General features: G+C 42.2%; 2 protein-coding genes across 3 annotated transcripts in view; both read right to left on the bottom strand.

Annotated features, from left to right (window-relative positions):
* The window catches only part of camsap2b (calmodulin regulated spectrin-associated protein family, member 2b), a 36652-nt gene extending 17541 nt beyond the window's left edge, over nucleotides 1-19111 (bottom strand). For both annotated transcript variants that reach the window (XM_086042852.1, XM_086042851.1), the window contains exons 1-6: nucleotides 18595-19111; nucleotides 13575-13834; nucleotides 6683-6862; nucleotides 5346-5429; nucleotides 1516-1548; nucleotides 400-541 (exon numbers count right to left, since the gene is read on the bottom strand). In XM_086042852.1, coding sequence (XP_085898978.1) covers nucleotides 400-541; nucleotides 1516-1548; nucleotides 5346-5429; nucleotides 6683-6862; nucleotides 13575-13834; nucleotides 18595-18736 — 841 coding nt within the window. In that variant the 5' untranslated portion in view covers nucleotides 18737-19111. The remainder of the gene's footprint in view (nucleotides 1-399; nucleotides 542-1515; nucleotides 1549-5345; nucleotides 5430-6682; nucleotides 6863-13574; nucleotides 13835-18594) is intronic.
* Nucleotides 19112-21100: 1989 nt separating this feature from the next.
* Nucleotides 21101-23656, bottom strand: ticam1 (TIR domain containing adaptor molecule 1). The gene is made up of 2 exons (XM_086042933.1): nucleotides 23264-23656; nucleotides 21101-23084 (listed from the first exon to the last, which is right to left on the bottom strand). The coding sequence occupies exon 2, from the start codon at nucleotides 22981-22983 to the stop codon at nucleotides 21289-21291; it is 1695 nt and encodes a 564-aa protein (XP_085899059.1). The 5' UTR covers nucleotides 22984-23084; nucleotides 23264-23656; the 3' UTR covers nucleotides 21101-21288.
* Nucleotides 23657-24758: the final 1102 nt, after the last annotated feature.

Consider the following 24758-nt stretch of genomic DNA (forward strand, 5'->3'; position numbering starts at 1 on the left):
TGTGTGTGTGTGCGTGTGTGTGTGTGTGTGTGAACATTCAGAGCACAGACGCTTGAGCTGTTTATCTTTGAAAGCGCAGCCGGCAGCCTCCTAGAACTCCAACGTCACACAGACCTTGTGACCAATCACAGCCCAACACAAAGCATTTGTAGAGAGCGCAAAGTAAGCGCAGAGAAAAATGGTCTTTGTTTCTCCTCCTTCCTTCCTGCCTTGCGGTCTTTCTAAGGTCATCATCGACGACACTGCTTTTGGTGAACAAATACACTAAAGTTCAAACGGGCTGCTTTGGCTTTGATATCTTGTGTGTAGCTGTCTCATCAATTTGGTGGATTTGTTCATTTTCGAGTGCCAAAAAAACAACAACAAAGAAACATGTGCAGACAACATGTGGGCCCCCACCTTCTAATCGAACAGCCTGTGGGCAGTAGAAATGCAGCAGAGCCGCCAGGGCGCAGCCATCTGTGTTGTCCTTTAGCAGGTTGTCCACCAGGGGGAGCAAGGGTGCGCTGTTCTGCTGGACATGCGCCCTCCTGTAGCGAGCCTGAAACCATGACAACCAATGACACAACGACATCGTCACAAATATGATACAGTACTGCATGTGTCATCGGGCTGGTTATAGACAGCTTTTTTTTCATGCACACAAACTGGGGAGGGAAGCGCGAGGTGGCAAGACCAACCAATTAAACATGCAAATAATCAGATGCAAGCAGCAGTATTAATTATAACAAAGCCGTCAAAATCTTTCACTTGTAATTGGTTTTAAATTACTTGTACCCAATGCAGCGTTTTGTATCTACAGCACAAGCCAGAAATTATACAATTTTACTTAATTGGGCCCAAAAATCTTATTTATTTACACCAAATGTAATGTATCTATCTATGCCAGCAATGTATCACGACAGGCATAACGATACTTTGCCACTAGATGGCAGAAGGTCCAATTCACCTGCGTATCCACCTGTTGCCACTCAAACAAAACAATAATAGCTTTGTGTTCAAATAGACAGAACCCAATATCACAATGCTGCATAAGTATATTTTTGTGACTTTTTATTTTTGTTGGGGGGGGGGGGAGATTAGTGCGTGCCTTGAGATTTTTCTAAAATCGTCAAATTTACTCTGTGGCTCAATAAAAGTTGGGAAACACTGCTGTGGTAGACAACACATAAGAGTTAGAGCTGCTTCCTAACTGCAGATATTCTCTTGAGTCTCCCTGGCTGTGGGCCATTTCAAGCCACAAAGACAAAATCACTACATTTGTCTCAAACTCCCAGTTTAGCAATAAACACACAGGAGCAGAGTCAGGCTTGCATAGTTCAAGACCACACAGCTTTAGTCACATTCTCTGTCTCATTGATCAACTCTAGATCAATTATACTTCAATATGGGGATAAGGTTTGAGGCTACATGCAAATAGGAATGGAGGTGGAGGTGGGGTGGCAGGGGGGGTGACAGGTTCTGGTGAGATACAAGGTTTTGGGAGGGGTGTGTTTTAGGACTGAATGGACTTACAGGTACAAGTCTCCAGTACCATTTGTTGGAAGACTTGATGGTGAAGGATGATTGGACAACAACAGGAGAGAGTGGTATTAACGCTCAGTAACAAGCAAATTCTGTTGCTGTATACAGTGAAGGGACAAAAGCTCCCCAAATTAAAAAAAAAGCACAGTTTAAATGACACGTTTCATTAAGAAAGAACAATGGCTAATACTGGGGGTGCTAAAAGTTCAATTTTTCCATTTTGTTGCAGGTCTCATTCGGACAGACGTGAGGCCATGAGTATTTGACAGCTCAAGCTTTGCAGTTGTTGTAAGCTGCAGTTCAGCACCAGTATAAAGGACAAGTCAACCCCCAAATTTTCTTTACCATCATGTTCAAACACGGCATTCGGATTAATATTGCATTTGTGGGATATGAATTAACGAGCAAAATCCACCCGTTTTAGCCATCTCAGGGGACGGCCATTTTGTCACTTGCTGTCGACTGAAAATGACATCACAGTTGCTCAGGGCCCAGGTAACGACCAATCATGGCTCACCTGTTTTTCTGAAGCTGAGCCGTGATTGGTCGTTCCCTGAGCCCTGAGCAACTGCACACAAATGCAGACATTAAGACTAATATTCACGAACATGTCAAAATTCACCCAGCCATCACAATGTCAACAATGACATTTTAACTAAACTATGTGAGCAAATGTGACATCGGCACATTTGGCACAAACATTCTCACAGGCTCCACCCACAAATGTGCTTTTGCAATTAGTCATAAGACCTCCGTTAATGATTATTCACACCATCCCAGAATAGAAAAAGTGTCTTGTGCTCCTGCATGAGTTTGTGTGTGTGCGTGAAATTGGCTCCTCCGAGTGTATCCAGCTCAATGAATAGATGTCTGTTCGAGCTCCGGCGGTAGAGAGCGAGTGAGCACACTTTAAAAGACCTCGCCCTCACTCATTGTTGTGACATGCAAATTACGACACAAACAACGCGTGGTAAATCATGGCACATAAAGACGCGCTTGGATGAGTTTGTTGTGGAAGAATTTGAGAATTTTCGGAAGGTGTCAAAATACGCAAGTTGGTTTGGTGTAAAATGACACAGGAGAACTGCTTCAGGGGAAGTCCCACATCAGATGAAAAGCGCTTTACTAAGTACATTTAGTAACTCGCCTAATGCTGCAGGCTTTTTTTTTTTTTTAAGTAACTTTGTTCTGTAAGAGGGACAATCTCACCATATGACTCAGCAACTGTGCATTATACTAAATGCCACGTCTGCATTAACTGATGAGTTTTGGGCTAATATCTTTTGGAGAATGGTCATCGGTGCATTGTACTATTTTTGTTATATTGTGTTCTTTGTATAAACTGTCACATACTGAGGCTGCATTTACACTGCATGCGTTAAGTGACACTGTTTTGTTAATTTTTTTGTCCTCAAGTGGCACAATCTGAATTTGTGTCATGGCAGCGCGTAGAGACAAAAAAGCACATATAATCGGATAGCTTCAGAGCAGAATCAGACTTCTTCCATATGTGGATGAAAAACTGATATGTGCCAACGTGAGTGTCGCATCACTGAACAGACTGGGTGGACACCAATGCAAGCTTGACGTCATCAAATTACACCGATTGGTGACTTATTCGTTTGTCCAAATAACACAAAGAAACAAAAAAAAATACCACTCGCTGTACATCTAAACTACAGTGAGATCAATGAAGTAAATATCATCACTGTTGGGTAGAAACCTCGTATGTTCATTTTTCCCACAAATTGATACTATTGGTCTGTCCCCACTTTGTCCGTCACTTTTATGCATTAATAACCGATGAGAAGTCTTGAAAACAGCTTCAGATTGTACATTTGTTGTCATAAAACTGCGCCTCTTCCTCTGGGATTTTTTTGGGGAAAAAATATGTTTGTCTGAATGTTTTGTTTTTTTAAACAATAAGTGAAAGCAGTTAGGCTGTTTTGTCAAACACGGATCGCTGTAATACTTCCGTACAGAAGGAACTGTCCAACCACGAAGGTACGTTTGGACGCAGACTCATTTCCGCCTAAAACACTGCTGTGCCGCTGAGTCAATGGTGAGCAGACCCGATTTTTTTCACTTACTTAGAAACATGGATTAGTTGACCTAATTAGGCACAGTGATATAGCAGGACACTTGACTGTGAAACGTGCATCTGACTCTCCACGTGCTCGTTGTGTCATACGGTCCTTATATAACATCCAGTCTTCTTTCTGCCCCAGCTGACTGAGCATCCCTATCCCCGTCCCCCACATTTTTCTCCCTCACTCTGACTGCCCATCCTCACTTTCCCCCCCTCTCCGTCTTCCTCTCCCATCTTTGTCCACTCCGACAGCGATGCCGCAGCTCGTGCCAACATTTCCTTGCAGCCGGTGCATGACTGAGCACTTCATTTGTCCATGCGATTTAGTAGACAGATCTGTGTGAGCTACAGCACTGTTGGGTTTCTTGTGTGGATGCAAACATGCCACTGACGCTGTAAATATTATGGCTGGGATTCAGCGAGGAGAAAAAATAATAAAGTAAAACCCTGGACTTTTTCGGAAATTCAATGAGGTCGTATGCTACAGCTGCATTAGAAATTTAAAAGAAAACAACATTGAGGTGCAGGTGTAGCTAATGAAGTGCGTGGTGAGTCACAATAGCACCTAGATTAGCGTAAAGTCTGACGGTAGAGAAAATAGTTAGCTTGACCCACCATACAGACAAATGTGAAATTTTGTGCCGGTACAGTATTAATAAACTAAAATCACAAAAATATCGACCTGATTTTACATGAAGTTTTGTTCATCCAAATGCTAAGCCTATTTAATTGAGGTTGAAAAATTGGACTTTTTTATTGGATCGTCAATTGTCAATAAATGTAATGAATGAAACGCTATAAGCAAGCTTATGAATCATTAAGCACAAAAACAACTTCTAGCAATGGGCTGTTAACTGTGTTTGATTCCTTTAATTTATGTTTGCTGTATTCTTTATGGGTTATTTTTGTATAAAGATTACTGGTACTGTATATGTACACTGGATAAAAAAGTGCACATCCCTGTTCAAATGCAACGTTTTTTTGATATATATAAAAAAAAAAAAAATTAGACCAAGATAAATCATAAATCAAACTTTTACTATCATTAATTTGGCCTATAAGGTGGACAACTCAATTGAATTTTTTTATATATTTTTGAGAGGGATGTAAAATCAAACAAGGGAAATAATGTGGCCGCACAGTTCAGAATTAACCATTTTGGAACTCATGATAAATGAGAATAAACAAACACCAGCCACCGTTTAAATTGTCTCTCTCTGACTACCCTCAAATCAATCTCAGATGTTCCAGTAGGATTTTCCTGACATTTCTTGCTTCCTGATAGAAGCCTGTTCAGGCATGCTGGTAGCAGGATCATGCTTTAGGGCTGTTTTTCCCCACTGGCCCTGGGAGCCTTAGACAAGGGGAGAGGAATTATGAGCAGTCATTATTAGCAAAAAAAACAACCTTTTGGGCTTCTGCTAGATAGCAGAAAAGTGACAAGAAAAAAGTACATATGAAGTTTATATGGGGATTTGTAGCGGTAATGGACCACATTGGTGGTGGACAAAGAATTGTAATGATTTATCTTGGTCTAATTATTTATATAACAAAAACCTGGCATTTGATCAGGGGTATGTACTTTTTATATCCTCTGCGCATGTCAATGTTGGCAATGTAAAATATAGTTTATTAGGACCAAGATTGTTAAACACGGGCTGAAAAAGTGTGAAAACCCATGGTAAAGAAAGTCTTGGGAGATTGTGCTTGTGGGAAGATTTGGCGTTTTTACCTTGGGCGTCAAGTTTGCTTCTTGGTAGGAAACTTCTTTCAGCTTCTGCTCTTCAACAAGAATGTCCCTCAGGTGTTCATTCACCTGCGGAGTGACAGCGATAGCATAACAGAGGTCACATTTCACACAAGCATCGACCGGTAATGGGCTGAACGGAGTTTGTGTTGCATGAGGTGGGAAAACTGAAAGAAGAGACAAAAGCCTTCATAAATAAAACAAAACTTTGCTTTCAGCACCACCTTTAATTACTGTCTGAAAAGGTTCCGTAGAAAGTGTGATGCAACATCTTGGCCTGGGGATGCAGGCATGAATCAGCCAATGCAAAGCGTGCAGTGCAAGTTTTAAAAAACGGAAACGATCCACCATGCTTTAATGCCTGCAAATAAATCCCTTTGTCTTTGCCTTTGGCTAGAAAACTTGAATGAGAGTGATCATGAGAACTGCAGAATTTATATTGCATTTCTTGAACAATCTCAAAGCATTCAGTGCTGTGCTGCATTTCCAATAAAGTTTTCTGTGTTACAACAGGTGAAAACGGCTAAGCATAAGTGTGAGGGTGCACTCAGAGAAACGAGAACTGAAGTCAGACCTTGCACTTCAGTCTTTCTCTGCATGACGTGTGCTCACTCACGGCCGACAACGAGCCGCTCTAAAGCGGCCACACCAGTCCGAACCCACAGTCTGCACGCTGGCTGTCTAGTCAGACTTGATCTTTTTCACCTCACTCTTATCTCCAAGATGTATGTGCACTCCTGGGTCACAATGAGGCGCTCTAAAGCGGCCACCTCAGCAGACTGTCCGAGGGGAAGATGCTTTTTCGGGGTGTAGGCATAGCTAGCTAGCCAGCTAACAGCATGTCGCAATTGCGCTGGAGAACTGCTGATGCAAGCGAAGAAGCTCCGATTCTTATATAGTGGGAGGAGCGACTAATGCCAAACTCCAAAGTTCGTCACGCGGCGCAATTTTAGCCACTGTCAAAAAATAAATAAATCAATGAAACTGAAATTGTGAAAACAGCTTGAAGCTATATTGCCACTATTGAGTATTTCACAGTTCTCAGTCTTTGCAAGTTTACAGCAGTTATCTTCAAACAATGTCTCATGTATTACAACTTTCTGTTCACCAATCCCTTTACAGGAACTTTAAATGTGAGGCTGATGTCATTTAGAGCTATATAAGATCCAAGACATAATTCAATGTGATCCTATCTGCTTCCTTAATTACTCTCATGCGAACATGAGAATTGAAACAAGGTCTAAGGACTTGACTGCTAACTTATTTACTCTAATAAAAGCTGCGCGCTTGTTAAGGATGCGCATATAGACTGCACTTCTTACCTTGTTGAGCCACGTGGTGATGGCATCCTCGGTGTCATAAGGCTGCTCGTGGACGTGCGTGTCGATGTGCGAGGGCCCTGCGGAGCAATGTCTGTTGATGCAGGACATCACCCGCTCCACACTCATCATCTCCACCGTGTACGCCATCATCAGTGTGTCTATCAGCGCCAAGTGGGATGTCTGGAGAGACATGTATCACAAATTTAATCATGCTCATTTGCAAATAAGACCCAATAGAGATCAATTTACCTCAATGTCTTATTAATATTGCACAATTGCACATAATGACTGGATAACTCATCTTCCATTGCATATATTTTTTTTCTCGGAAATAATCAAAACAAAACAAAAGACATTAGACCGTTAACGTTCCTGTGCGTGTTTTGTCCCAATATAGTGCTTTAGGGTTCCGCCATTTACCTGTTTTGCCGAATGCGGAGGTTGGTTGTACATATACTGGATTAGGCATGAAATGAAAAGTAAGAAATTCCATAGGAATCCCTTCTTCTTCAGACCATTAAATAGTTAAGACTAAATCAACAGTGCCTCTGCTGGTTGCAGCCAAGTAGTGCAATACATTTTTTATCAGTTCACCCCCAAAAAATTGAATACTGATTATCATGTTCATCTTTAATACATAATATTCCTGCATCAGCCGCAAGTGGAGATCTTCTTGCGGTTCCTTATAAAACCTACTTTGCACACTCTGATCTCCTGCACGGACTCCAGCGAGTCTGTTATGCTACGACCATGTAGACCGCATGCCTCGCCTGTACTGTATTTAAAGGGAATGAGGGAGCCACTTCGATTGGCTGGGAATAAAAGTCGGTGTGTTCACTTCTACAACAGTGCAAACGCCCATTTCAAACTATGCCCTTGATGAAAATACCAAAAGAAAGAAAACTCCACCCATGTGCACTAGACTAGACTGCATTAGACTGCACTTTTGCGCTAGACTTGCACTGGGCATGAAAATAGGGTCACTGGTGTACACAAAGCCTGACATTCTGCTGGCCTTTCTAATCTAACTCTGGGCTACGCCAGGCTAGGCCAGACCAGGCCAGGTCGGGCGGGCTATTTGACCTCCACTTCCCTTTCCTGTCACACTGTGGGTCAACTTAAAAATATTGTAGCTTAACAAAGCATCCATCCTGACTGAACAAACATCTCAAGTCAGCTGCTCCGTAACCTACAAGACCTCATCCCGCCAGCGACGGTTCTGTTGGCTAGCACAGTGTGTTTCCCTAAAAGAAAAAGAAAAAGAAAAAAAGCCAATGACTCTGGGCTAGTGCTTGACGTCTTCTCCACGTGCTCATCCTGCCAATCTAAACAGACAGTGTGCTCGAAAAGAAATATGCCCATTGGAAGAAAACTACTCAAGAAGAATAATAAGTATGATACATGACACCAAAACCTGACTGAAAAGGGCCTAATGTCAGCAGCACTTCTTTTTTTTTTTTTTAATTTAATCACAAGAAAATCAAACACATTTGATCTGAGAGGAAAATAGTGAGGCTCATTTTTCTCATTTGGAAAAAGTCATCTGATACAGAAATCTTTTTTCAACTCAAGACACTCAAACTTTCAAGAACAAAACATTCGATGACAGACAACAATAAATATGACATGGTTTCTGTTTAAAAAAAACCTATAAATTATAAGCTAGCTGTATACAAGCTGAACTAAGTTATTGGGACACACACTCTTTTCAACTACAGTACAACAGCTTCCCCTCTTCTAGAAAGAAAAAAATCTGTAATTTTGTCCATTCATCCAAAATAACGTGAGGTTAGCGGTCGCTGTTATTGTAAGAGAGGGACCTGTTCTACTTTATCGAAGAGGTGTTTAATTGGGTTTAGATCAGAGATGAGTCAAGTTCTTCCCGATCAAACTCATAAATACCTTAACAGACCTTGCTTCGAGCACCTAAAACAAAAAAAGGCCTTCCCCAATTCAAAACCTTTCCCACCATCAATATTACCTGTATAACTTTGAGAGACGGGTAGTACAAACAAACAAGTGAGATAATGTAATTGCACTAGTGTACACACCCTCTTATGGGGATGCCATTTATAAGATGCAGACCACGGCCAAATCAGTTATAATAGGTTATGCATAATTGTGCAAAATTTCACTTTTTTTTTTCTCAATTGAATTGTAGGTTAGAGTTAGTCTTCAGAGTCACTCACAGTATTATGTGGTTAAAATATTTAAATGAGTTATCCTGGTCTAGGTTTTTATGGCACAATAACCTGGAATTTGAACGGGGATGTGTAAACCTTTTATATGCACTGAATTAAATTAGTTGATTAAAGAAGTTCATTCAGAGGTATGTCATTTGAACATACTATACAAAGCCTAAATTCCTGTGAGCTGCCACTTTTTGTAATTATGTCAAATATGTTTCAGAATTCCAGCACTATACAAACATTGCCCAATACTTGACACCGCATGCAGAGTTAATGCAGCACGACTGACTGACTGTGCTTTGTGCAGAGCGGCTAGCTTTGCTCCAGCAAAGATTTCCATCAAAACCCACTCCACTTTCTGGGGGTGATTGAAGCTTCTCTGAGCTTAATTTTGCATAAAACTCCTTAATCATTAATGAGGGCAAGAAGCTTATCTCAAAGTATGTGTGGGAGTTCCAGGCAGAGAGGTCCAAAGCATTTAATATAGTGTACAAAGAACATCGCTTGTTTTGACAGTGACAAATTTACCGGTAGCCTACTAAAATTGAAAGTGTTCATAAAGCACTTCATGATGCTGGAAGGTCTCCTCGCAGCATTTGGTACCAGGACTCACAGAGAGACGGAACAAACAAAAAAAAAAGCTATTTTGACAAACAGGTGCATCATGGCTGTGCCTCTGTAAATAGGTCAAAGCATCTCCAAGCATGTTAGGTTTCATGGAACGGTCTCAAAAAAGTAAGCCTATAAGCTAGCTAGCTAGCAAGTGCCCAGCCAACAAGACACCACAGTCTTGATAGAACTGGTCAAAGTGTACAAAAATTAGCTGCTGGTGCATGAGAATAGCGGTTAGCCTAGCTAGCTTTGGCTATTCTGCTTGGCCCTTGTCTTTAAAGATTCACACTAGCTCCATCTTCAATTCCAAAAATAGTTGCCGACTGCTAGTGTAATATACCTGTTTAGCACTGCTTGTATGACATGTATTTAGACTGACAGTCAAGTCGACAGCCACCTACAAACTGTATAGTATGCACTTAAAAGCCATGCGTTGTGTCTTGTATCTTGTGTGTGTCATGTGCGCGTGCATATGTAGATGCCAGAAGGAAACCCCCATTCTTGGTGGCAGACACCACCTTTTAAGGGTGTGAAAATGGCAGAGCAGCCACACTTGAAGGACCATCAGTATTCATCCTTACTCTTTTTTGCAAGACTGTATGTGTTGTGTTTGTGTGACCTCGCTCAAAGGCATTTTTAAAGGTCAATGCAGCTGAGCAAACACATAAGTAGCCTCTTTGTCCCTGCCCCGCAAAAAAACAAAGTGTGCTTCACACAGGTACACAATCACAACGTTGGGAGCAAAAGAAGGGTTGTTAGGGCAGGATTTTGCACCTACTTTGCTCGGCTCAGTTACAAATAACATAAAAACAAAAATTGACATGCCTCGTGGCAAACAGAGTGTTTTTATGAGAGCTACGTGCCTTTCTGCAGATACATTCAATTACTATTCCACCCTTCTGGTCTCTAACTCTTTTTCATATCAGTGTTTTAATGCTCAGCAGATAATTAAAGGGGGGGGGTCACACTCACATTCGTGAAGGTCTGACAGACTTTGCAGTGTGTGCGTGTTTAATGGAAAGGGAGGGATGGCACTCATACGAGCAGCAGACACACGTTGACTCACTGTGAGACTCCACCCTCCACTTTGCTGCAGTACTGCACATCAAGTCCTCCTCCTTTGCTCCGTCCGTCGTGCGTTTCCACGCTTTTCCTTGACTCCTCATCTCGCTCTTTTATTAACGGTTTCTACTCGTCAGCAAACCAGGACTCCCATCCCCCTTTTTTCTGCATCCATTTGTCCTCTGACTGACTGACTGACTTACTGCCACACTCTCACCCCTCTTCTTCCTCGACATGAGTTATACAGTCTTTGGAAAACCATGAGGTCATCAGTTTCGCTGCCTACAAATCAAAATGAAAGGGCAAGCGTTTTTGCCCCCAAAAAACAAAAACAGATGGATTTGAAATCTTCAGATACTGTACACTTAACAACTCAATGAGCTACTGTAAAGAAGAGTGTTTTGAGCCCGGGTCACCCTACAGTGACGAATTCTAACTCTATCCACCATTGAAAATAGACACTGGCTTGACTAAGTGGACGTCACTACAATATTGGATAGAAATTCAATATTAAAAAGATAAAGGAAAGAGGGCCTTGTGAGCCTTCAAATATCTGAAACTAACTTCAGAGTGAAGTAAATGGAACTGACAAAAGAAATGGTTACGAAAGCAAAGAAGCCGCAACAAGAAAGAATCTACTGTTTGTGTGTGCTAACATCATGTCAAGAAATACTTAATTACTTAATTTTGTTTGCGTAGGACATGTAGCTACTCAAATATTCATATTTAAAATGCCAAATGCTTTGGAACTCCCTGTTTTATATAAAAAACACAAGCAAAAGTCAACTGCTTTAACAATAAAACATGTAATACTATGTAACAAATAGCATGGCGACATGTTGATGCTGCAGTTATCAAAGTAGTAGTCCACTTATTTTTGCCTCTATTGATTCAACACATAATTAATCACAATCAATTCCACACAACCGACAGAATCCATCGCAATCTATCATTTTGCCCAACCCTACGCCCGAGTCAGTTAGTCGAACTGACTGCTTGTCTCTGACTTTCGCATTAATGAAATAAAATGGTCTGATTTACTACTGCACCAGATCTCCATCCCCCACGACATGCTTGCATCATCGTGCCTACACTGGACCCATAGAAACGTCCTTGAAGCTTGAAAACACGTGTTAAGCAAAACTACAGTCAGTAGTGGCAAGACTAATTCCAATTCAGCTGTCACTTCCGGTTTGTGATGAGCTAGACTTCCAGAGGGAAAGGCTGGAAAGCAGAGGACATGTGGAGGCAGGTGACAAAGGGAGAGCGAGAAGAAATGAAAGCGTGAGAAAGATGGCAGAGGGAGGAGTCCGGGAGGGGAGGGCACACTGCAATGCAGACACCTTTTGAAGTGATGGTCGCCAACCATGAGACGTTTCTGCCACGTGTGGTTTCCCTTTGCGGTCATGACAAACAAAGTACACATACTGTCACGCTTAGAACCACGTCAGATTAATTGCTCACTAACAGAGAATAAACACAATTGTCACAATGAAGAAGAGATCAATGCTCAGATACTATTTTGAGCCGAAATGAGACTGACACTGTTCTGTTGTTTTCTGGTGTCTTCTGTATGTTTTACTATCATTCATTTGTGTTAAGATTTACAGTTTTCACTGTTATGTAAAGTGCTTTGTTTACAACTAAAAAGACATTTTAGAGAACAAATTATTTAGTCTATTGCATGTTGTTTCTTTTCCAGACCACAAACTACAGATAGTTGGCACAGGATCGACGGTGCCTCTGCGCTTTACAACTACAAGTAGTGCTATTGACAGTAATTTAACCTCACCTGCGTTATCACACAATGAACCAAAAATCAATTCCACACAATTGGCAGAATTCTTAATGATCAATGACAGAATAACATGCTGGTCTTTCGTGACTCTGAGAGCTAGTAAAAAGATTTCAGCAGGCTATAAATCTTGACTTAAAGGAAAGTCAACCCAAACATATTTTTTTCAAGAATATGTTCTATGCAAGCCCACTAGTTGAAACAAGGCATTCTGATAAATGTTGCGTTTGTGGAATAATTATTAATCTACTGGTTTTTAGCCACCTCTGGGGGAGGCCATTTTTTCACTTCTATCGACTGAAAATGATATCACAACTACTCAGGGCTAAGGTAACGACCAATCACGGCTCAGCTTAAAAAAAACAGGTCAGCCGTGATTGGTCGATACCCTAGCCCTGAGTAGTTATTATGTAATTTTCAACAGAACAGTCAACAGAAATGACAAAATGGCCGCTCCCTGAGATGGCTAAAAAATGGGTGGATTTTGCTGCATAGCTCATATTCCATAAATGAATGAGGGAAGTGATGCTGTAGCTGTGGAGGATTCAACTTTGGCCATCTGGGAAAGGTTCTGGAAAAACACTTCTCCAGAGGTGTCATGCTATTTGAGATAACAGAGTACAGCATCATATCATTTGATTTCACTGTTGACCGCTTGCCATCCTGGATGCCTTCTCAAGATTTCTTCCTGTTTTTACCAACCAAATAGGTTCTCCCTTTGAATTTTCTCTTATTTTGATGGGAGATTTACACCAGGCAATGTTTTTGATTTTTGTGAACTGTGGGCAAGTGAAGCCCTTTGAGATTCTTTTGGGATTGAGGGCTGTATAATACACTTGAGTTGGCTTGAATTGATTGTTGTGCCCCTACCCAGTTTTGAATGATGTAATAATAGCTTGTGAGAGAAGCCCGCGCCAGAATCCACCATTAAAACAATGAGCATTTTATAGTAACATCAACAATGTTTGACTCTCAGTGTTGCAGAAACTCTCTCAGCATTCACAGTAATCACATTACGAAAATCTTACACAGGCTTTTTTTTTTTTGTATCTCGGCCTCAAGTTAGGTGACGCATGTTTGTCCAGCGCAGTCCGATGACACAGAGAGTGGACAGTAAGTAATAAATTGCAATAGGAAACCCGTCATTCGTGGCTATTTTGCTTTGAGCATCGCACAACTTAAGGGCAGTCTAATAGTAGAACCCTCTTGAATATAGCAAAACATGATCACTCACCATGAGTATGGGCGTGCTGGTCAGATCTCTCTCCGTGACGAGTCTGTCCTGATCGGTGACATATAAACCTTTCTGGGCCAGAGCCTGGATGACGGCGTTGTGACCCAGTAAAGGTTTGACGGCATCGCTTCGAAGAATCAGGCTTCCCGCTCGGCAGTAGAGCTCTGCCGACTGGAGGAGGCTGGCCACCGGTGGCTTCAGGTGCTCCTGGTTGTACTGGTCCCTGTAGAAAGGCTCCACCAGCTCATCCGGCACTTCATCTGTATGGCGCGAGAGAGAGCGAGAGACTGATTCAACTACCGTGCACACTTTTCAAGTGTGGATGCATTCCTGATCTCATCGCTACTAGCTAGAGATGGGAAGAACGCTGTGGAAGAAATGATTTCAGTCAAATCATATCAATTACGAATCAGTCGTAACGAGTTTGCTGTCTAAAGAAGCAGCATATGACGTGAGCTCCGCTAGCTTGAGCTACATTGAAACAAAACTCCTCTTGGCAGCAATGATGTGCTCAGTACAGCACTAAAAAGAAATCAGAATAAATGAATTCACAATGTGAATTTGATACATACATTTTCCCCCCCTACAGTCCATCATGGAAATCTGATTAAAACTAGACATACGATCCCGACTACTTACAAGAAGAGTTGAACCGTTCAGTCAACTAATCGCCTTTACCACTTACTCCACACCAACGTTTAAAGCTTGAAGTCGACCAATCGTTTATTGACGGGCTGTACCTTTAGGATTGTGGAGGGTGGATGTTTTCATTGTCGCCATAGTGACTAAACAGTGAAAAAAAAAAACCTGCATGCTGACTATTTTCCAGATTCCCTCCAAAAGCTGAATATAGCTCACCGTATATGTCAGTTAACTTTTGTTTACATCCAAATTACTGCTGTGGGAAACGGTCTACAGCACAACAAAAATAGCAGTGCCATGTATATATATATGCAAGCATAGCATGTTTTGTTTCTGCTTCCATACTCTTTTTTAGAGTTCATCAAACACTTACAAGTCGCCAGATGAACTCTCCACTGCTGCGGAATGCATGACTATAGCTGCAAATGACATGTCCGTTTGTGCTTCCAAATAGGACAGCCTGCTATCTTTTTTCCAATCTGATTTACGTGATGAGGTAACAGGATTAGAGTTGTCTTCGCGCAGCGCAGCATACTCAATCCACACCGACACAAGTGTACAAGAGACACACAGGCCTAGCTGTCATCCGTTTTTTTTTAAGTCATATGGTCGTCAGTGTCTTACACACTGCAGCTCTCCTCCACTTTGTGTGTATCATATTAGTCACGCATGACTGCGTGTGTACATGTACAGTATGTGACACAGTCTGAGTGTGTAGTAGTGTGTATTCCAGGCGGGAATTTCCTCTCTGCTTGAACAAAGGACACTGAAGGAATCTAGTTTCCCTTCTTTAATCCGACCAATAAACAACAGCAAAGAAGTTCAGTTCTAAAAAAGAAACACAACTTGTGATGGAACCGCTAACGTTTTCCAGTGGTTGTGGTTAATGCAGCGCCTCCAAGCCTTTCAGCTGAGTGACAACATTTAAACCGGCGCTTTATCTAGTACTTTATAAGAAATCCCGTGGCAGCTAGCCACAGCTATTCAACAAGTTAGATAATTAACCAATTTGGTTGGAGTTCTCGACGAAGGAGTCAGCGTTTATGAAGGCAAAATGTTTGAAATAAGCTTACTTCACAATATTCTTTTGTGTGCAACTGGGTGGCCTGCGCTCTACAAAACAGATTTGAAAACATTTTTGTTGATATCAAAGAAAGCAGAAGAAAATCTGCCTGGGCTAGGGGGGGGGGAATATCTTTTGTGTTGGTCATCAAAGAGGAAAAAGACAGGAAGTAACTGCAACAGGAAGTCCAGGAACGTAGATGGCTGCTGCCTGGGATACCCCCAGGACACAGCTCAGCAATGTTGATCTGCTAACAGTGCAGCTATATTTGGTGGGAAAATAAAGTGATAAAGCGCACCTTTCAAAAATATGCTGCAGTGCTGTAGTTAACTATATTGAATAAATACTTTACCGTGTTCTAAGTTAACTTTATAGAAGCCATGTGTTTTTAGCTCCAAGCCCTTATTGCAATGCATCGTTTTACACAAGCCATTTAGGACACCCTGTAAAGGTTATATGGTAATCCGAATTTACTGTGGCACTCTTGTACCCGCTGTCCCTTTTCTGTGCTTTGATGATAAAAGAGAATAGCATCACAGCCATCTAAGGGCATCTGGAAAGTGAGCATCGGCAATGGTGGTTACATCACAGCCAGTCCGGGTCATTGCGGGGTCCGCTATTACTGCTTGACAAGAGCACAATGACACGTGATTGTCACGGTTCTGTCTGACTTTAAAAGTGTTGCATTTGATCATTTCCCCCAAAGCACCAAGCGTAACCATCAGAATCCGAAAACTACTTGAATAATTTCTGTTAAATTAGAAGGATATGGTATGATCCAAAATAGAAATTTTTTTTGGTCAAGATCCAGGATTTGGGATTTATTACCGAGAAAACTGCAAACACTGCAGAATATGGCTATTTCTTTTTTGCACAATTGCCAACCACTTTGTAATGTGCATCACTGCCACCTATTGGACTGGAGTGGAAGATAAACAACTGCAACCAGGAACACCGCATGAAGCGGGCAAAAGCGATTGCGATTCAAAGGACCCGATAGGGCTCCTAGAAGTATTTTCGTGACGTAGAGGGGTCTAAAGTGACATTTTGTTCACGTTTTCCCTTTTATTAGCAGGTAAGCTTGCAAACAGGTAGTTTGCCTTCTGCCTACTCAACATAGTAACAGTCTATTAGGGAAAAATGAACCACTTTGTCATCACTGTACTTACAGGAGATGCGCTTGGCCATATTCATGAAGTTGGCTCTATTGACAAATTACTATTATTATTGCTAGTACTGGTAGTTGATATTTTTCTGTACTTGCATTTTTATGTTTGAAAGCAGTCTACTCTCCACAAACATCACTTATTCCAATCTAGGCCCCACAGCCTCTCGGTTATGGCTATGAATTGGGCCACAGTTCTTGGCAAAGCTTGGAGCGGAAAGTATGTCACCAGAGGGACCAGGGGGAAAAAAGAACGAGGCAAAAGGAGGGTTTCGAAGAGCAACAGCATAGTGTTCTCATAAGTTGCCTTCCCTGTCTAGCTTGTGCATCTCGCCATCAGTTCATGGTCTCTGGTCGTTAAAAGGTAATCACGTGTGCCTTCGTTTAACACACAGTGTCTGAAAACAGACTTGAACAGTTTAAGTGGGCACACGGCTGTTTAAAGCTTCCACAAGCGCTTCCTCAGCCGATGAGCGTTTACATGCGTGAGGATAAAAGAAAGCACAAATCCACATTAAGTATGAAGTCCAGTGACTTCATTACGAGTAAGAAGAAAAGCTAAAGGCTGTGACTCCTGCAGTTGACGGTTGCAATTAAAGTTGACTGCCGACTATTTAGACTGTTGGATAAAAATTCTAAATACTTCCTTGGTTATGGACTCTCTAAATTGAAAAGATTTTAAAAATAATAATAAATAACTTTTTATTCTTGGAATTAGTGTGTCCAACACAACGTACATAATGTCTGTGACTTAAGCACTACTTTTACACTCTATGTAATGAAGCTTTGGTCATCTCTCTATGCCATACTAGCTTGGTTTGACTAAACAGGTCCAGATTTGACACTGAGTAAGCATCATTATATTGGCGTAACTATTTGTCTGGTGGTGTGTCGTGGGATTTTCCTAACGTAAAATATCAGCTTGGGCTCTATAACAATCCAAACACTGATGTAACCAATCATCGATAAAATGATGAATGATGAAAATGATTGTGCGTATCACACACAGTATCAATGACAGTTACGTTTTTTTGTCCATTGGGGAATCATATTTGGCAATAGACAAGTCATAGTGGGTTTGACCCATGACCATATAGCCAAAAATAGGTAAATGATGTGTCATTAGGTGAAAAATTATGAACAATTGTGTCTTTTCACACAGCGGGACACTGGAGGGATCGTATGTATTCATAGATTGTCTGGCATTAAAAAATGGATGATCCTCAAATCAACGTTTCAGAGAAAAAGAGAAAGTGCATTTTGGCAGGTACTTGTTTTTTTTCAGGTGCAGATGTCAAGGCAACCACTCACCCCTTTTATCACTTCTGTTCCTTATGGTTTGCATGAATTATGCTGTCTTTGACTGTTTCGGGATTCCTCCATGAACGTCATGTTTCGCACAATCCCCTACCTCTTGAACACTGTTACCACTGTCCCATAGAAATACACACATTTATGGCGTGTACAGTTCCACTGTGTCTATATTTCGATCATGCCGAGCATTTCCTTTATTTAACAGACTGGTAAATCTAAAATTCATTTTAGCAGACACCAGTCAAATTTGACCACAAACAAATTCAGTGTCAGTGAAAGTTTATGCATGATGTGGGGCCTGACAGGGTAGCATTGTCGGGGAAGTAGCAATGTGCCTGATTTTTGTTGTTGTTGTTGTTGTTGTTGTTGTTGTTTTTAATTGTGCAATGGTGTGACATGTCAATCATCTGTGTTTTTATGGAGAATTCGTGTCCCCTTGTGAAGTGGGCCTCTGTAGAGGAGACGCAGGGTGAGGGTGCAGATGTTAGGGAATGACTGCAAATATAAGTTACACTTATCAGAAACATAGAGAGGAAATGGTGCACAAGAGAGCAAAAGATGCAGGTTCATAACTAAAGTATATTGTTGTTTTATGCTATGTGGTGATAGGGGGAAATGTGGCCTCGCACTAGAGACGCCACTGCTCAGTGTTAAACCGTTGTAACACTTTTTAAATTTAAATTCATTCAAAACATCTAGGTGTGGCAGAATGACTTTGGTTCATTTCCATGACTGTCAAATGTCAAAACAGGTCAAATTCGACCAGAACAGAATGTAAGGGTTAAAGAGTTTACAGTATTCGGCGGATGGGAAAAGATGATGGGGGCGCCACCTACCCGAGCCAAACGCCTTGGCCACCAACCACGTCAGGCTGGAGGAGATCTTCGCCCTGGTGAAGTCATAGTGCTCAAAGCTCCTTATGGCAGGGACGATGAAGGTCCGCCTAACGCCGCCGCCGTCGTGCGCCGCATCTCCCATCGTCTCTTCTCTACTGCGGCAGGATCGAGGAGGAACCGAAGCGAGTCAAGCGCAGGAATTCCTCCCAACGGGTGACATCGCGTCCGTTGCAACTCAAACGCAGCTTGGCGAAAAAATAGCTTTCAGATGGTTGGAGGATCACGATTCCAAACTCACATCACTGTCAACGTCCTTCCTTGTGCTGTAGTTTAGTGGATTTTTCCCCATTCCCCAGCACAACGACATCCATGGAAATAACGGAGCTTACGAGAGAAACTTCCACACCCAAAGGACGCTCGTGTCCATGTTGCTAATTTTTTCCCTTTTCTTGTCTTGCGTCCTGCCCTCTTTCCTCGGCAAGCCGTCTCTGCGTTTTTCTGACCGAACCGAGCCGAGCAGTGAGTGAACTGCGCATGCTCGATCCACCCACCCATACATCTAAAAAGTCACATAATATTCATTCCATCATGTTCATGTATTGCACTGCATCCTAACACTTTACTATTGTTAATGATGTTTGTTTATTCATATTCGTATTTGTTAAACCTTTCGGCCTTTGACCTTTAATCATATTTGCTTTCAGTATCATCCTGTATTTATTTTCATACTGTCCATATAAATGAAACTACAAATACATTTTAAATAAAAAAAAAAACAATGTGATATTTCTATGCAGCACAGAAAACAATGTATATCTTGTCATTGCAGGCTATTAAAGGAATTTATTAAGAATAGAAAAAAAATCAACTGGGCTGGCTATATTTTTAAGCTCTCTGTCGCCCCCATTGGAACGTTCGCTCGTGGTTTTAAAAACACATCGTCTGTGTCATGGTTAGTGATGTAAAACTTAAAATCTGGAATTAAAATTTTAGTATCTTTAATCGTCTATTGACACGCGCTGTGGTAATAAAATCCCTCTTAATTTGAAGTGCGTCGCTGGATGCAGGAGCCAGATAATTCCAAAAGATGGCAGCAGAGAGCCGCAAAACGCCGCCGAATAAGAAAAAAGCGGAAGTTAACAACCCTCCAAAGAGACGCTACTCAGTAGCTACTCTAAGTTTGTCGTTTTGAATTTATGACTTCTTAATTCTTCATGTAAATCTTCAGAAATAAGGCGTAAAATTACCAAATAACCTCTGGGTCTCTGTAAGATTCAAAGCATCAGCATGTGCTTGCTAGGTACAAACGAAGCGAACCGGAAATTAACTTTGCCGTGTAGTCCCAGTGTATAGTAATGAGAGGTAATTGAATTTTATATACAGTATTACTACACTTAAAGCATTAATTGTGGTGCGGTAAGACCTTGCTGCTAATGTCTCTAAGTTGAAGCTACTTAGGTAACCAAACCCTTCTACTAACTTATCTTGATGAATGCACTGTATCTCTATGTATATTTATAGGGCAGTTATGAAAAGGGTGTAATAGCTAAAAATGTGATAATTATTCCTAATTATATATGTTTGTGTCCCCTGCACACTGTCAGCAATTGATTGTTGGGTAAAAAATCCGACCCCTAAACCCTCAAAACCAAAAAGGAAAAGAAAATTGCCTACTCTGTACCAATCCAGGCGGCAATAAGATTCACAGGGTGGAGCAGGCGAGTTATTTTCCAGTGACACAAGTGTGAAAATAATACAAACCTCACACCAGACAGCAACTTAAGCAGTGTACAGAGACACATACCAACTGTTAACATCTTAACTCATTTTGAAAATGTGAGAGACCCCACACATAACGAGGAAAAAAATCGGCATGTGTGTACGATACTGACGCCGACAATAACCGGTTCCCTTGCAGGCCCCACACCCACACCAAATGTTTTGCCATTCAGCTCCTTGTTAGGGAACAACAAGGTGCGTATAAAGCACTGAAGCATTGAACGTTTGTGCATTCTAAAGTCTAGACAAGGTCAAATTAAATTCATAAAGATCATAGTTCATTTTATGTTCACCCTGAAATTTCACCCGATTGCCAAATATTCCTAACTTTTTGTGAGTACTCTCAGAGCTCACAAACGCTTACTCCCGTGGAATGGGACACAAGGGAATTTTGAGATTATAAAATAAAAAGACCAACACAAAAAAGAACCATTCACACTCACATGCACACTTATGTAAGGCAAAGTCTTCAATTAATTTAAGATGAATGCTTTTGGAATGTGAAAGGAAGGCAGAGTAGCAGGGGAAAACCCAATTCACGCACAGGAAGGACATGCAAACTGCACACAGAAAGGCTGGAGCTGAGATTTGAACCTCTAACCCGAGAACAGTGACGCAGACATGCTAACCGAGAGTAAGAAAGGACAGCATTGTGAATCACACTTTTGCCAGTAGGTGGCACTCTTCATCCATCCAGCCCCCTGTACGTAGTGACAATTTATTTGACTCCATTTCCTAGACAGCTTTATTGATTTTTGTTGTTGTTTAAATATATAAACCGCTAGAAACACAATCATTCACAGAATGGTAATCATAGACAGGAACTTTTAAAACTTTGTAGTGTTAAAAAAAAAACAACAAGTAATCTCGTTACAGGTCTTCTAATTTCTAATCCCAGATTGTGCCATCTCCCATTTATTTCCTGTCTTCTCTGACAATTGGATCTCTCTCTGTCCCGCCACAGTAATCCACGGTCATTTGAGAGTCATTTCCGATCATCACATAGCTGGCGTTTTCAATATGAATGTTTGGATGCTGCTGCAAAACCGATGGCGCGCTGGAAGAGTCCACCGAGCCCAGGAAGTTGCGATTTTCCATCATATGTGCTGCTTCACACCCTCGGGGCAGCTGCCTTTGATGTGTTCTCTGCTCTTCCGACCAAATGCTTCTCTGCTGATTAATTTTTGCTGGCGATAAAGCCTTTTTTATTTTGGTCTCAAAGCTTTTGTTCTCCTCAAGTGAAACAAAGGTCTGCAGCACCATGGGCATGCGGTGTCTGGGCATGCGGTTCTCTTTTGGCAGCAAAGGTATGACAGTGTTGTGCTTGTGTTGCTTGTTGATGGAGTTGATCAGGGCCGAGTTGGTCTTCACCTCCAACATACGTGTGTTGAAGTTCTGGGTGAGCAGCAGAACAGTAAAAGCGGAGTTGTTGATGGCGTCCTCGATGCACCTTAGGGTGCTCTTACCGGGTACGGCAAAGTCCCCCGAGAAAGTTGCGCCCTCACTTCCGATGACGCTCTCCAGTTTTTCCTTCATGCTCTCTGCTACGTCGCCATCTTCCGGAGCATGCAGGATGACGAACGAATAAAATATGGCCTCATCCTCTTCTTCAACGCATTGACTTAAATGTGCCCCGAGTGAGACTGTTCTTTTGGGTAGAACACGGTTTGTCGAAAATGCCAGCGAAGGTTTCGATCCTGTGGTTGGTGTGGTGCTTTGCTTACAAGCATGTTTCATGTTGTTGAAGCCCCCGTCCTGACCCTTTCCGCGCTCCGTTCCAGATGCCGCATCCCTCTTTGGCTCTTCCGGCCCAGGAGCTCCACTGGATGTTGGTTGCGATTCCACAGATGAAAGGTGAGATTGCTCGGGAGAATTACTGTCATTTAGGCTGTCGAGAGGGCTTTGTTCAGGGTTTCCCGAAGCTTCGGGGCTTACGTTATCCCCCTCGCATGGGATTGTCGGAGGCAGGCTGATCTCCAGATGTGTGGGATACGATAGCTCAGAGCAGCTTGACTGGAGCGTGCTGGGGAGACTTCCAAGCTTTGTTGTCACGCCCTCGACCTGGCTGTTCGGGGTACTGTTGTAAGAGCCCGATTTGAGATCCCTGGAGGAAGACAGCCACACTGCTAGCTGAGGCCCGCACACGTCTTTAGCTTCCTCCTTGAGTTGATCATATAAGAATTCCTCGTGATTTTCAGTTTTCGGACTGCTGCTGGAGAGGGCCCTCTTGTACGCCAGATTCCTTAAAAGTTGATCGCACATGCCGTGCTCGGACAGAATTTTGAAAATACGAGCCAACGCTGCCAAAGATTCTCCCGTTAAATGCCGAGATTTACCACAGTGCTCTGCAAAATGTTCGAATTTACACCCACTCTTACTCCATATATCAGCCAGAAGCTTGGCAAGTTCACTGTCCCCCAGCATGTGGAGTTTGTCCATGGCTTTCTCCTCTTTATGGAGAATGATCAGACACAAGGTGTGTATGATGTTATCTTCAGGAGACTCACCTAGCTGGAACGTCAGGCTAAGGACTTGCTCCGGCGGGACACTGGCCAGGATGTGGTAGACATCCCTCAGGCCTGTCCCTTCACATTGCTCCTCTTGACTCATTTTGCGTCGTTATTCTCAATATTCAGCACAAGAATATGCAATTGTCCCACATGATAAGCTTCCGTGTTTGGCCTTGAGTGTGGTGCAAATCAGGCTTGTCCCTTCGAAAAGAAGATAGACGCCAGTATTACAAATGGAGCTCGGATGGCCTCGCATACGGCCTACCGCAAAGAGTGCAAAAACCTTTACAAGATGGAACTATTCGTACAGCAAGGTCCTATTTAGCTTTGAACACGTTTCAAGCCATAAGACAAACAACTGCCCGTTGGTAGATACCCACCGACATGGAGTTCTTGTAGCAATGATATGGACTTTAGCCTGTGTCTCCAGCTCAAATCAGGAAGTCCCCCAGATTTCCCTGACTTGGCTCAGTTAAGACACCCTCCCTTTTCTGCACCGTATAACTTGTCGATTCTTGTCGGTCCTCAACCCGTTGGAGGAAATCTCTGCATCAAGTGGGAGTTTGATTGCTAAGCTGTACGTTTAGCCGCACTGGTGGAAACTATGTCGTGTGCTAGCCTGTCATACGGTGTCATGGATGACGAGGAATGGCAGCCCGCGATGGACAAAAGACAAAAACAGGAAGTAGTCTGCTGCCTTTGCCTGCTCACTAGGCCTTTCTTAACATGTCCTTTCTTCACTTAAGGCTTTGCAAACATGGCTGTCTTGTGCTCCTCTGCGCACAATGGGCTCAGCCGAGGAATTCTGGCTCTCCTCCCCACTCGGGGCCAGTATATTTTTATCCACGGAGGAAACCTCCAACCCTGTATTTACCAGGGGTGGGGCCACACTGGGCGGAGTGCAAAGCAACATCAGGTCTCCCTCAGTACGGCGCAGACAGAGAGCCTCTGTGTTCTCGCTGCAGTCTGATATGTTTGCTGTGTGACCACTTCTGAGACTTTACAGTAATTCTATAGGAGCAGCGGTTTGCAGGGCTCCTATAAATACAGCAATTGTGGAGTAGCTATATATGTTCTTAGAATACAGTGTCACTATTCAGTTGAGCTGTAAAGTGCATGCCTCCTGAAGCGCACCTTTACAGAACGATAGCAACCAACTCGACCTGGTTCCACCCGCACAGTGTATGCTAGAGATAGACCGATACGTTTTTTTTCAGGGCCGATACCGATTATTAGTCGTCAAGGGGGCCGATAACCGATATTTAGAGCCGATATTCATTTTCAGCCAAAAGGAAAATATTGGCGTCAAAATCTGAAAGAAAAAAAAAAAGTAAAACTCTTAACTTTGTTGAAATGTCTTCAAGCATATCCGTCCATCCATCATCGATACCGCTTATCCTCACAAAGGTCGCGGGGCGTGCTGGAGCCTATCCCAGCTGTCTTCGGGCAGTAGGCGGGGGACACCCTGAATTGGTTGCCAGCCAATCGCACTCTTCAAGCATATGTTTATTGACATTTTTTTCAGAATGTTTTCACTTATTATTACAGTACATCTTTGTTGTAAAAGGCTAACAAAAAGGGTGCTCCCGGGGTCATCAGAGTGTCTTCACAAGTTAAATGAAAACTTAAACGATAGCTCCGTATGTTTTCTACAGGCAATAAAGTGCTCCAAAATTTCAAAATGACAGAAATGTAAACATTTCACTCATCTTTGTTTTGATTTCAAACAAAAACAAAAAGTGCAGAGTGTTCCCAGGGTCAGTGTAATCACTTATAAAGTTAAGTGGGAAATTTAAATAAATAGTTCCTTGAAGTTAACACAGTTTTAAACTGAAATATTATCGGCCGTCAGATTCCTTTAAAAAGGCCGATGCC

The sequence above is a fragment of the Filicampus tigris genome, chromosome 10 (genome assembly GCF_054856515.1).
Source record: "Filicampus tigris isolate MCC_2025a chromosome 10, RoL_Ftig_1.0, whole genome shotgun sequence".
NCBI lineage: Eukaryota > Metazoa > Chordata > Actinopteri > Syngnathiformes > Syngnathidae > Filicampus > Filicampus tigris.